The sequence below is a fragment of the Pseudoliparis swirei genome, chromosome 20, assembly GCF_029220125.1.
Source record: "Pseudoliparis swirei isolate HS2019 ecotype Mariana Trench chromosome 20, NWPU_hadal_v1, whole genome shotgun sequence".
Classification (NCBI taxonomy): domain Eukaryota; kingdom Metazoa; phylum Chordata; class Actinopteri; order Perciformes; family Liparidae; genus Pseudoliparis; species Pseudoliparis swirei.
The window spans coordinates 2,100,539-2,113,862 of record NC_079407.1 but is presented as its reverse complement, the minus strand read 5'-3'; the positions used below and the strand labels follow the sequence as shown (position 1 = coordinate 2,113,862).

The 13,324-nt window shown below is 55.2% G+C and overlaps 2 protein-coding genes across 2 annotated transcripts; one reads left to right on the top strand and one right to left on the bottom strand.

The window, feature by feature from the left end:
- Positions 1 to 1,300: 1,300 nt before the first annotated feature.
- Positions 1,301 to 5,041, bottom strand: dhrs13b.2 (dehydrogenase/reductase (SDR family) member 13b.2). The gene is made up of 8 exons (XM_056441241.1): positions 4,962 to 5,041; positions 4,189 to 4,365; positions 3,840 to 4,115; positions 3,029 to 3,358; positions 2,589 to 2,936; positions 2,416 to 2,502; positions 2,242 to 2,258; positions 1,301 to 2,134 (listed from the first exon to the last, which is right to left on the bottom strand). Exons 1-8 carry the CDS (start codon positions 5,005 to 5,007, stop codon positions 2,117 to 2,119), a joined length of 1,299 nt encoding a protein of 432 aa, XP_056297216.1. The 5' UTR covers positions 5,008 to 5,041; the 3' UTR covers positions 1,301 to 2,116.
- An 891-nt stretch (positions 5,042 to 5,932) lies between these two features.
- Positions 5,933 to 13,285, top strand: gemin4 (gem (nuclear organelle) associated protein 4). The gene is given in 8 exon segments (XM_056441730.1): positions 5,933 to 6,053; positions 6,705 to 8,666; positions 9,112 to 9,262; positions 9,348 to 9,618; positions 12,007 to 12,109; positions 12,112 to 12,430; positions 12,432 to 12,663; positions 12,931 to 13,285. Coding segments are annotated over 8 exon segments (3,279 nt in total). The 5' UTR covers positions 5,933 to 6,031; the 3' UTR covers positions 13,150 to 13,285.
- Positions 13,286 to 13,324: the final 39 nt, after the last annotated feature.

Sequence of the window (13,324 nt, the reverse complement as noted above, 5' to 3'; positions counted from 1 at the left end):
CCTGTGGACTAAAGTGGTAGTGGTGGTTCTGGTGCCCCCTGTGGACTAAAGTGGTAGTGGTGGTTCTGGTGCCCCCTGTGGTCTAAAGTGGTAGTGTTGGTTCTGATGCCCCCTGTGGACTAAAGTGGTAGTGTTGGTTCTGATGCCCCCTGTGGACTAAAGTGGTAGTGTTGGTTCTGGCGCCCCCTGTGGACTAAAGTGGTAGTGTTGGTTCTGATGCCCCCTGTGGACTAAAGTGGTAGTGTTGGTTCTGATGCCCCCTGTGGACTAAAGTGGTAGTGTTGGTTCTGATGCCCCCTGTGGACTAAAGTGGTAGTGATAAACAAATGTTGGATATATAGATGTCATTGTTTTCCACACACACACACACTTCAGTTTCCATGTGAACAAACAGGGAGAAATAAAAGCTAAAAATACTCATCGTCATCACAATATGAAGCAAATCTCCACACCTCGACACAAACACACTATAAATATATATATATATTTATTTATTTGGACTTATTTTATTTGGATTTATTTGGCCGCATAGCGATGACTCATCGGTGTTTTTACGGTGTACCGTTAATGTTGCACAGCGCCACATAAATCATATTTCACTTTCTCTTATGCAACTGTGCCTCAAATCCCCCAGAGTGCACTGGGGCTGCCGGCCAGCAGCATGAGCTCATCGCCTCCGAGCTGCTGCTGAAGTTTTCTTTTTTTTCTTTCACTAGACGTAACGCAACCGGACCTCACGAGGAAAAACCTGTTTGACCATAAATGAGCCGCCTTTGTTTTTTTGGTAAACTCGTCTTCTGTTATTGAAGATCTGTCTCGCCGCTCGGAGAGAAAGCCACGCGGCGACCTTCACCAGAGCGGTTTGTCAAAGGTCACCGGAGCGGCGTGCTGCGAGGAGGAGGGGAAGGGGGCGGGGCCTGGAACTGAAGCCACGCCCACATTGAAGCTCCAGCTGAAAGACACTTTCCATCAGCTCCACGTGCATCTTCATGACGCATTACACACACACACACAGGCACACACACACTCACTCTCTCTCACACTATACACACACTCACACACACTCACTCACAGACAGTTGAAGTTACTGAGTCGCAGTGGGAGGAGTAATATTATTTTTCTCCATCAGTTTATGTGTGTGTGTGTTTGAGTCTCTGTGTGTCTGTGTGTGTGAGTCTGTGTGTGTGTCTGTGTTTGCCTGTGTGTATGTGTGTGTGTGTGTTCATTTGTTCTGGTCATTGAAACAAAGACACAACTCATTGTTCTGTTTATTTCTAATAAAGAGAGAATCAAGAGCAAATCCGATTTACAAAAATATTTTTATTTGAAGTCTCTGTTTGCCTCGACCCTCGGATCACTTCTCAGGATCACTCACAAATAAAGAGAAAGAAAAACATGATGAGAAAGAAAAGGAGATCCAATTATATGTTTATATATATATATATATTCATCTTCCAAGTTTGGCTTTTATTTCATAAACTTCCCCATGAAAGATTCATAAACCACGAGTTCCAAACTTCTGATCGTGAAAAACAAGGAAAACATAAACTGGGCTTTAAATATTTAATATCAGCTGCAATGAGTCAGGAAATCAATACTGACTTTAAGAATCCATATTTAAAGTATTTACTTCTCATCAGGTTCTGCTTCCTGTTTGACTTTTGCTGCTTCATAAATAATGTTAATATTATTCAGATTATTCTTATTATTCATATTATTAACTATCAAACATGGCAAAACAACTGTGTGTGTATTGATTGGTTGCTTGGTGATATTAAAGTTGCAACAGTTGTTTATTTATGTTGATTACGTCTTTAAAATGACAAGATATTTAAATTATTCTTTGTAGAATTTTAACCGCGAGAAGTTTATCGGATGTCCAGCAGGGGGCGCTGAGCCCCAACAGAGGTGAAGAAAAACTGCTCGTTAAGGCATCTTTAAACGAATGTTGCACAATATGTGTCGTGATGTTCATCCAGAATAATTTACTTTACAACAACAACAACAACAACAAAACCATTCATGCAGTCAGTTTCATAGAAACTCCCCAAAAATCTCCTCGTCTGAGACGTTCTAAAAGTAACATGAGGAGTCGTCCTCCTCTTCATGAAGCAGCTCAGTAGGGCTTCTTCTTCTACACACACACACACACACACACACACACGAGACATGAAATAAATGTTTGCATTGTTGACATTAGTTGAATCCTGATACTTTGTTTTTGTTTTCACATCATTTTACCTGCATGTGTTTTCTCGCTGTGGAAAAAAACAAAAACATAATTACTTTTTCCATCAACACTTAATTAATTTAATAACAATGTTCTTCTTTTAATCTGAATTCTTGTTTTTCTATTCTTCTTCTATCTGACTTCATGTAATCTTCTGTAGTTTCTCAGAGTCCTTGACGGCTCACCTGAGTGCAGGTGGCGCAGCAGCAGCAGCAGGGCGAGCAGCAGCACGATGGCGGCGAGGCCCAGGGGGCGGGGCCCCGCCCAGGGCTCTGAGGAGGGAACAAGACGTGGAGGTCAGGAGGCGCTCTGCCGCCGCCGTGTGGCAGCCGGCGGCGCTGCAGCGACCTGCGCTCACCCTCAACGGTCAGGACGAAGCTCTTCCTGACGGGCGCCCTGAGGGACCGGTGGGACACGCTGCACGTAAACCGCCGGCCCGAGTCCCGCGGCGACGCCCGCAGGAGGAAGAAGGCCGTCAGCGAGTAGGTGTCGTCACGGTTGCGCCTGTGGCTGGTCAGCAGGACGTTCTGGAGCACCTGGGGGAGCGGGGCGCCCACCCGCCTGTCCGCCGCCGCCGGGTCCTGGACGGACCAGACCATCTCCACGTCCAGAGGGTAGTAGCCCTCCGCGTCGCAGGAGACCTTCCGCTCGCCGCCCTCCTGCAGCGAGAGGGCGGGGCCAATGTTCAGGGAGACGCGGGGGGGCTCTGAGGAGAGTTGACTCAAGCTTTAACACATGAAGCATAGACTTCTATACAACCAGAGGAGTCGCCCCCTGGTGGATCAGGCTCGTCCTCACCTTCGATGTGCAGACTGATATCCAGACTGACGAACAGCGGCGGCACCGTCACAGAACAAACGTACGTTCCTTCGCTCGTTATCTTGGCGAACGGGACGCCGTAGGAGGCGTCGCCGCCCGCTAAGCCCCTCAGCCCGACGCCGCCGCCCTCGCTGCGGCCCGAGCGGGCGGCGTGACTGAAGAGTCTGGTTCTCTCTCCACGGCGTTGCCGGTGCCACTCCACCGTCACGTTGGGTCCCTTGTGGTCGACGGCAAACTGGCAGTGGAGCTTTTGTTGGGAGGCGAGGGCGGCTCTCACCGAGGGAGTCTGGGTTTTAATGACCACGGCGACTGTGGACGAGACACACTAACATGAAATGTTCTTCATCCTAAAATAAATAAAAAGAAAGACAATGGACCTCATGCAAGATCATTTTTATATTCTTATCTGAACAAACAAACCATCAACGTGTGAAAATAAAGTTTTACTGACGATGGTTATCGGCCGATAATCGGTAAATATATGCGATCTGGAAATCAGCGTTTATGCTGTTTTAGTCACCATTCTCTCATTTCAATGTTTTGGAAATCAGCAGCAGAGCTAGTTGCATTACCAGATCTAGTTGCGTTAGCATAGCTAGTTGCGTTAGCAGAGCTAGTTGAAGTCGCGGAGCTAGTTTCGTAAGCAGAGCTAGTTGCGTTAGCAGCACACGGCTAACGAACGGAGCTTCCATTTAGTTACGTTATGATGCATTCAAGCTCTGTTCAGTCAAAACGAGTACTAGAAATGAGCGCGGTTGAATTCTAACATTACCACGAGGTGCGGTCGTACCCGAGGTGGTGAGAGTCTCCCCGTCCGCGATGGCGGGCCAGCTGTGGTAGTCCTGCTGCCCGGGGGCCGGCTGGTCAGACGGGTGCCTGAGGACCCCCGTGACCGTGAACAGGCCCTGGGCGTGTCTGAGGGTGCAGCTGAACCAGCGGTTGGACCCCGGCCCGCCCTGGACCGGCCAGCGGGCGCGGCGGCCGTCGGTGCTGAACCGCCGCAGCTCGCAGTCCAGATGCTCCGCCTCCGTTTCCTCCAGGAACCGCCGCAGGTCCAACTTGGACCCTGGAGCAGAACGCGGGGTTAATACTCGGCGAGGCTCTTTTTCCCGTCCGCTCCCGTGAGACTCGGGACCTACCGGTGATCAGGAACGTGACGGCGCGGGGGTTCAGCGGGGCGTCGCCCGTCTGACCGAACTGCAGCGCGGCCTCCCGGTGGCGGTGCTCGGTCTCGGTGTGACCCTCGAGGTTCAGGAACACGTGCTCGTCCGTGAACTGACACGGCAGCCATGACACCAGGTGGACACATGGCACGCCTGAGAGAGACAGTGAGATACAGAGTAGTACTACTAAGTATTACTGTAGTACACTGAGATACAGTTTAGTATATTATTATTGTAGTATAGTTCAATATTAGTGTAGTATAGACAGTAAAATATGAGTTTACTATAGTACAGTAAAGTATTAATGAAGTATAGTAGTATTAGTGTAGTATAGTACAGTATTAGTACAGTAAAGTATTAGTACAATATAGAAAATCACTACTTTAGGATCCCTATTAAAAGCACTTTGTTCATAGCCTATAGTGCAGTATAGTAAAGTACAGTAGTACTGTATAGTAGTTACAGTACAGTATAGTTACGGTATAGTAAAGTACAGTAGTACTGTATAGTAGTTACAGTACAGTATAGTTACGGTATAGTAAAGTACAGTAGTACTGTATAGTAGTTACAGTACAGTATAGTTACGGTAAAGTACAGTAGTACGGTATAGTAGTTACAGTACAGTATAGTTACGGTATAGTAAAGTACAGTAGTACGGTATAGTAGTGACAGGACAGTATCGTACAGCGGTTCCCGTTTCAGTCTCTTCCTTTTATGTCTTCACGTCCTGAACAAAGAACACAACTCACCTGCACACAGACACAGGTAAACACTGATCTTGAGGAGCAGACTCATGATTATTGATCCGCAGTTTGAGTTTTTATTTTTACTTTCGTTTCTCTCGGCTTCCTCTCGCCGGTGTTACGGTTTAAGAAGCGACCGTGTTAACTGGTGACTGGTGACCGCGCGCGTCCGTTGTTGTCATAGATACAGGACCGTGTTAACTGGTGACCGCGCGCGTGTCCGTTGTTGTCATAGATACAGACAGCTGTTGAACATAGGAAGAGAACACGTAGCTGCCCTCGTGAATGCCGCACTGTTTAATTTGTATAGTATATGTTATTATGTATATGAGAGGGTTTGACATTTGTAATACCAAATTAAACCAAGCAGGCATTCACGAGGACAGCTAACTTCTTCGAACGGGCGTCGTAACCACGACAACAACGGACACGTTCGGCTGAAGAGTCGCCAGTTAACAGGCTCGCCTGTTAAACCGTGACACCGTCACGTGACTGGCAGATCAAACTCTTTTAAAATGCACGCAACATATGGCGAAATCTAAATATTAAGTGTGTTGTGCTCTAAATATGGTTGAATACGTCATTTCTAGTCGTCTATATGTTCGGTGTGAACCACTGTGTGATGTACTAGTGCTGCTTTAATAATCACACGGGCTCTAAACTTCCTTACTTAAAACAAAACAAAGAAAATAAAACCTTCTTCCACAAAGTGACGTCACACTGCATGTGCACGATGACGACACACATTCAGGATAAAGCTCGTATTTATTGTGGCGCCAGAAACATTCAGAGCTTTATTTCATTCAGGCGGGTTTGTTGCTTTTGGAGGTTTTTTCTCCCTTTCTCCTGCAGTACCGCCTCCATCCTGCCGTGGCGCTGTGACGTCTCTACGGGTCCTTCTTGTTATTGCCGAGACACGTTGACGCGGAACAGCGGCGGAAGCGCTTCACACGAAGTTGTTGACATGGAAGCGCGTGAAGGGTGAATCCACCTGGCAGAAAGACGCGATCGAGCTTTTTGGTTTAGAAGCTGTAGTTTAGTTGGTAATTAGTCCGCGGCAACAGTTCAATGACGCGATGACCTTAAAGATGGACAAAGGTAATGTGCGCAAGATCTTTTTATCATCTTACAAGTTAAACTAATATCGTTCCATTTATGTATATTGGCAGAAATTTGAGGGGGAAATCATTAAAACCACATTTTTCTGAGTAAATGTTCACTCTAATGCCAAATAAAAATGGCTTCCAAGAATGTCCATAATATGTTACGTTTAAAAAAAGTCTATACATATTCTAAAAAACAAGTTTATGATAGTAATTATGCTAAACTTATTATTAATAGTTTTAAATAAATTATAGAAGTTATTCAATTATTTGATCAATAGATTATAGACTATGATGATAATTAATCAATAAGCTCAGTCAATCAATTTATTTATTTTAAACACAATTACTGATTTACTTTCATTTGTAATATTTGTAAAACCATTTAAAAAAAGAATATTATTATTATCTTTTGGTGTTGGACGTTTTTTTGATGGCACCGTATACTCTAAAATATCTATATTTTTCAATTAAAAACAATTCTCACTCACAAACAATTTTTTAATAGAGTATAATCTGCAGATGAATTCAGAGTGTAGTTGAGTTTTTGTTGAAACGCGACTCGTCTTCTTACAAAGTGCCATCGCTGACGTGAACCAATGAGATCTCTCTCTCTCTCCTCTCTCTCTCCTCTCTCCTCCTCCAGACTCGGCCGTCCTGCACGGAGCGTTCCTCCGGGCCGATCAGCTGAGCCTCCCCTCGTCCCTGTCCGGCCTCCGGAAGGCCGACTGGACCCGGGTGGCACATCCGGTCCTGGAGGCGGTCGCGGAGCTCTGTGGGCGGGGCGGCGGCGGGCGGCTCGTGAAGAACCTGGTCTGCTCCGTGTGGCTGAAGGTTCTGAGCGGGGAGCGCGGCGAGGACGCGGACGCGGCCTGGAGGGAGAACCCGTTCTTCCCCCTGCAGCGCGGCCTCCCCGCCGTGAGCCGCGTCGTCCTGCTGGAGCTGGTGAAGTCCACGGCGGCGGCCCGGACCTTCGGCCGCCTCCTCTCGGCGCTCCCCGCGCCGCACGTCTGCGCCGAGCTCCTGCGCTTGGCGCTCCACGCGAGCGGCGGCCCCGCCGGAGAGGACGACGCCCGGCTCTTCCTGGACGTGTGGCGGGAGCTGTGGAAGGGCGGAGGCGAGCGCGACGCCACGGAGACGGCGTTCGCCGGACAGTTCGCTCGCCTGTCGGCGGCGTCTCCCGGCGCCTCCCCTCAGGGCGCCAAGCGGCCGAAGCTGGACGCGTCGGATCGGCCGGCGACCTCCGACGTCCTTCACGTTCTCCTCCACGCCCTCCAGGAGCTGGAGCACCTGATCTCGACCCCGGAGCTCCGCCTGCAGGCCGTCTGCGTGGCGCTCGACGCCGTCTACACGACCTTCCTGACCGGCGGAGCGGCCGAGCCGCCCGCCGCCGAGACGCTGCACTTCCTGTCTCAAGCGGTCGGCCTCGTCGAGGAGGAGGGCGGCGAGGAGCCGAGCGCCGCGCTCATCCGGGAGGCTCAGAGCGACGCCCGGGCGGCGCGCACGCCGTCGCGGTTTGAACCCGGCGCGCTGACGCTCGCCGCCGCGGCGAGCATCGTGACGGAGCTCGCCGCGTCCTTGCGGAGCGGCGGGCTCCTGGGCGCCGGCCCGACGGCGAGCCGCTCGGCCTTCAGGCTGCAGCAGAGCGTCCAGAGGGTCCTCGCCGCGCTGCGGGAGGAGGAGGCGCCCGACGCCGAGACCGACGCCCTGCGGTCGCTGCTGGAGTCGCTGGCTTTCCCGGCGGCGGTCGACGCCCCCGGGGTCGACATGAAGGTCGCCGCCGCCATCATCCGCCACCGGCTGGACGACTACCAGAGCGTCGCGCTGCTGTTCGCCGGCGAGAGGCGCTGGGCGGCGTGCGGCGCCCGCTGGACGGACTGCCTGGAGGAGAACCGCGCCGCCTTCCAGCGGCTCGACGCTCTCCTCCAACTGAGCGCCGCCCTCGCGGGTCAACTCGCCGCCGCCGCCACCGACGGCGCCGCCGTGGCCCGCTGCAGGAAGCTGCTGAAAGTGGTCGCGGACATCTTCTCGGCGCTTTCCCCACACGACAAGAACCGGGCGCTGGCGGCCGCGATGAGGCTGTCCGGCCGGGGCTTCTTCGGAGGCTCCGCCTCCGCCGCCGTCGCCGAGGGGTTCGAGCAGGAGCTGAACATGGCGTTCAACTGCATCATCCAGGGGGCGGCGGCCTCGGCGGCGCAGGGCGACCTGAACACGGCCGTGTCGCTGGTCGCCCGCGTGGCGTTCCAGAACCCGGAGGCGACGCTGAGGGCGTGTTGCCACGCGGCCGTGTTCAACAAGGGCGCCTTCGCCCTCATGGCGAGGATCCTGCAGCAGCTGCCCGGCCTGCGAGGATCCGCGGGGCGGAGGGAGGAAGAGGAGGAGGAGGAGGAGGAGGAGGACGCTCTGCTCTGCGATTGTCTACGGGAGGCCATTGGGACCAAGTCGCTGTCGGCCAATGAGAAGGAGCAGCTCCTGGAGTTTCTGCGCCTCCTGATGACACCGGTCGAGGGAGGAGGAGGAGGAGAAGAAGAAGAAGAGAGGAGGCGGAGCTTCCTGAGCCCTCGGGAGGTCGTGAACGTCTTCGTGCTGCCGAACCTCTCCCCCTCCGGTGAGCTCAAGACGTCTCCTCACGGCCTCCAGGGTCAGAGAACTGGATTAAACTTTTATTTTCTTTGTTTTATTGATTTCAGCTTTTACCTAAAGGACTCAAAAATACATTTATTATTATTATTTAAGTCTTTCATCTTTTCACTTATGTAACTATAAATGCTGCTTCACGAGATCATTGTGACATTTGACATTATTTATATTCTTTGCATTTGTTTCAAAAAAATTAAATGATATATACATTTATATATTATACATAGTTTATATATAAATATTTATATATATATATTTATAAATGTGTACATATTGATATAAATAAATATTTATATATATACAGTATATATATATATATTTATAAATGTGTATGTATATATATATATAAATGTGTGTGTATGTATATATATACACACACACACATTTATATAAATATGTCTGTTCCCCTGCAGCTCCCCGCTCTGTGGACACGGAGCTCGCCCTGCAGCTCCTCCAGGAGGCGCTGCAGGGCGTCCAGGAGGGGGCGGGGCCTCACTGGGTGCTGGGCTGCTCCCCCTTCCCCCTCCTCTACGTCCTGGCTCAGCTGCAGGACCAGACGCTCAGGTGTGTAAGCAGAACCAGATCCAGAACCAGATCCAGAACCAGATCCAGATCCCGTTTGTCTTGAGCTCCTTCCAAACCCCTCCAGGTGTTGGGAGCAGCCGGAGGAGGACGGCGCCCCCCGCTGGTCCACGGACGCCAAGGAGCTGCTGGCGTCGGTGCTGACCGCGCTGAGCCGGGCGGTCGGCGCCGAGGTGGCGGCGGCGCCCGCCCGCTGGTCCCGGGCTCTGTTCTGGATCTACAGCAAGACGGGGGAGCTGGACTGGACCGTCCGGTTCCTCCTGAAGCCGCTCTGGGGCGAGCACTTCAAGAACGAGGTCCCCAACGCCATGCTGGAGGTCTGCCAGCTGCCGGAGCAGGTAGGCTCCGCCCCCTGACGCTCCTCCTCCTTCCCTCTGACGCTCCTCCTCCTTCCCCCTGACGCTCCTCCTCCCTTCCCTCTGACGCTCCTCCTCCTTCCCTCTGACGCTCCTCCTCCTTCCCCCTGATGCTCCTCCTCCCTCCCTCTGACGCTCCTCCTCCCTCCCCCTGACGCTCCTCCTCCCTCCCCCTGACGCACCTCCTCCTCCCCTGACGCCTCCTCCCTCCCTCTGACGCTCCTCCTCCCTCCCCTGACGCTCCTCCTCCCTCCCCCTGACGCTCCTCCTCCTTCCCCCTGACGCTCCTCCTCCTTCCCCCTGACGCTCCTCCTCCCTCCTGACGCTCCTCCTTCCTCCTGACGCTCCTCCTTCCCCCTGACGCTCCTCCTCCTTCCACCTGACGCTCCTCCTCCTTCCCCCTGACGCTCCTCCTCCTTCCCCCTGACGCTCCTCCTTCCCCCTGACGCTCCTCCTCCTTCCACCTGACGCTCCTCCTCCTTCCCCCTGACGCTCCTCTGACGCTCCTCCTCTTCCCTCTGACGCTCCTCCTCCTTCCTCCTGGCGCTCCTCCTCCCTCCCCTGACGCCCTCCTTCCCTGACGCCCTCCTCTCCTCCCTCTGACGCTCCTCCTCCCTCCCCCTGACGCTCCTCCTCCTTCCTCCTGACGCTCCTCCTTCCTCCTGACGCCCTCCTCCTCCTCCTGACGCCTCCTCCTCCTTCCCCTGACGCCCTCCTTCCCCTGGCTCCTCCTTCCCCTGACGCCTCCTCCTCCCTGACGCTCCTCCTCCTCCCTCTGACGCCTCCTCCTCCTGACGCTCCTCCTTCCCTCCTCCTCTGACGCCTCCTCCTTCCCCTGACGCCCTCCTCCTTCCCCTGACGCCTCCTCCTCCTCCTTCCCCTGACGCTCCTCCTCCTCCCCCTGACGCTCCTCCTCCTCCTCCCCTGACGCCCTCCTCCTTCCTCCTGACGCCCTCCTTCCCTGACGCCCTCCTTCCTCTGACGCTCCTCCCCTCACGCTCCTCCTCCCTCTCCCTGACGCTCCTCCTTCACCCTGACGCTCCTCCTCCCTGACGCTCCTCCTCCTTCCCCTGACGCTCCTCCTCCTTCCCCTGACGCCTCCTCCTCCCCTGACGCTCCTCCTCCTCCCCTGACGCCTCCTCCTCCCTCCCTTCCCCTGACGCCCTCCTCCTTCCCCTGACGCCCTCCTCCTTCCCCTGACGCCCTCCTCCTCCCTGACGCCTCCTCCTCCTGACCTCCTCCTCTCCCCTGACGCCCTCCTCCTTCCCCTGACGCCCTCCTCCTCCCTTCCCCTGACGCCCTCCTCCTTCCCCTGACGCTCCTCCTTCCTGACGCCCTCCTCCCTGACGCCTCCTCTTCCCCTGTCGCTCCTCCTCCTTCCCCTGACGCCTCCTCCTCCCCTGCGCTCCTCCTCCTCCCCTGACGCTCCTCCTCCTCCCCTGACGCTCCTCCTCCTTCCCCTGACGCCCTCCTCCTCCTCCTTCCCCTGACGCCCTCCTCCCCCTGACGCTCCTCCTCCCCTGACGCCTCCTCCTCCCTCCCCCTGACGCTCCTCCTCCTTCCCCCTGACGCTCCTCCTCCCCCCTGGCGCTCCTCCTCCTTCCCCTGACGCCTCCTCCTCCTCCTGACGCCCTCCTCCTCCTTCCCCTGACGCCCTCCTCCTCCCTGACGCCTCCACCTTCCCTCTGACGCTCCTCCTCCCTCCTCCTTCCCTGACGCTCCTCCTCCTTCCCCCTGACGCTCCTCCTCCTTCCTCCTGACGCTCCTCCTTCCTCCTGACGCTCCTCCTTCCCCCTGACGCTCCTCCTCCTTCCCCTGACGCTCCTCCTTCCCCCTGACGCTCCTCCTTCCCCCTGACGCTCCTCCTCCTTCCCCTGACGCTCCTCCTCCTTCCCCCTGACGCTCCTCCTCCTTCCCTCTGACGCTCCTCCTCCCTCCCCCTGCCTTCCCTCTGACGCTCCTCCTCCTTCCCCCTGACGCTCCTCCTCCTTCCCCCTGACGCCTCCTCCCCTCCTCCTCTGACGCCCTCCTCCTCCCTCCCCCTGGCGCTCCTCCTCCTCCCCTGACCCTCCTCCTCCTCCTTCCCCTGACGCCTCCTCCTTCCCCTGACGCTCCTCCTCCTTCCCCCTGACGCTCCTCCTCCTTCCCCCTGACACTCCTCCTCCTTCCCTCTGACGCTGCTCCTCCTTCCCCCTGACGCTCCTCCCTCCTCCTGCAGGAGTGGCTGGGCTCCTCCTTCCCCCTGACGCTCCTCCTCCTTCCCCCTGACGCTCCTCCTTCCTCCTGACGCTCCTCCTTCCTCCTGACGCTCCTCCTCCCTCCCCCTGACGCTCCTCCTCCTTCCCCCTGACGCTCCTCCTCCTCCTGCAGGAGTGGCTGGGCTCCTCCCTGCCCCCCTACGGTCCGGGTACGGGCCTCCTGGCCTGGATGGAGTGCTGCGTGGCGTCCGACTCGCTGCGCTCCACCATGTTGGCCTCCTCTCTGACGCCCGCCCGGCCCTGACGCCTTCTGTTCTGTTCAGCAAGGGCGTGCTGGTGGCGCTGACCCAGACGCTGCCCTGTTGCTCCGCCTCCCAGTGGCGCCGGCTGCTGGGCGCCCTGCGGGAGCTGATCGCCTCGGGCCGCCTCCACGTGCCGTTCTCCCTGGAGTACGTGGACCACCTCCCCCTGCTGGACCTGCGGGGCTTTGCGGGCGAGCTCCGCCTCTCCGTGCTGCTGCTGCGCGTGCTGCAGCTGCTCTGCGGCGCCAGCTGCTCCCATTGGCTGCCGGCTGGCCCATGGGCCTGGGCAGCCCGCCGAGATGGCGTCCTCGGTCAGAGCCAAGCTGCCGCGGCCTTCGGCGAGGGAGACGTCCGCAGACGTTCAGCGAGCGATGGAGACCCGGGAGGAGGAGGTGAAGGAGGAGGTGAAGGAGGAGGAGGAGGTGAAGGAGGAGGTGAAGGAGGTGAAGAAGGAGGTGGTGGCGGCTCCCAGCCAGGAGGTCCTTTTTGTACTCAGCCAACTCTTCTGCCATGTTCAGCACATCCAGGTAACCACGGCAACCAGCTAGTCAGGGTTCATACACATGTTGACCAATGTATTTCCATGACCCTCCATGACCTTCTATGACCTTTACATGACTTTATATGACCTATGACCTTTCCATGACTGTATATGCCCCTCCATGACCTTCTGTGACCTTTCACATGACCTATGACCTTTCCATGACCCTGTGGCGTTCTAGACGTTTCTCTCCCGCATGAAGGAACACGCTCCTCCAACGTGCTCTTCCTCCTCCTCCTCCTCCTCCTCCCAGGTGATGATGCCGGGCGGCCAGTGTGAGGCGCTGTTCCTCTGCAGCCTGGAGATCCTGGGCCACTACGAGGCCGTCATGGCCGCCTTCCCCGGCAGCAGCAGCGCGCTGGAGAGCGACAACACGCGCCACTTCTTCTCCACCATCACGGACAACCTGCAGAGCGCCGCCATGAAGGCCGTGCTGCGCCAGAAGATCGCTCAGCTCGGCTCGCCGGCCTGAGGAGGGACGGCCAATCGCGTCGCTCGGCATTATTCATCTGCTGAGGTCATTTCTGTTAAAGTCAAACGCTCCACTGAATACAAAGGGATGGTTTTGGAATCTGAGTGAATAAAAAGCCAAAATGTCTCAGCAAATATCTTTAAGTTCTGTCATATTTATTAATGAGCTTGAAGAG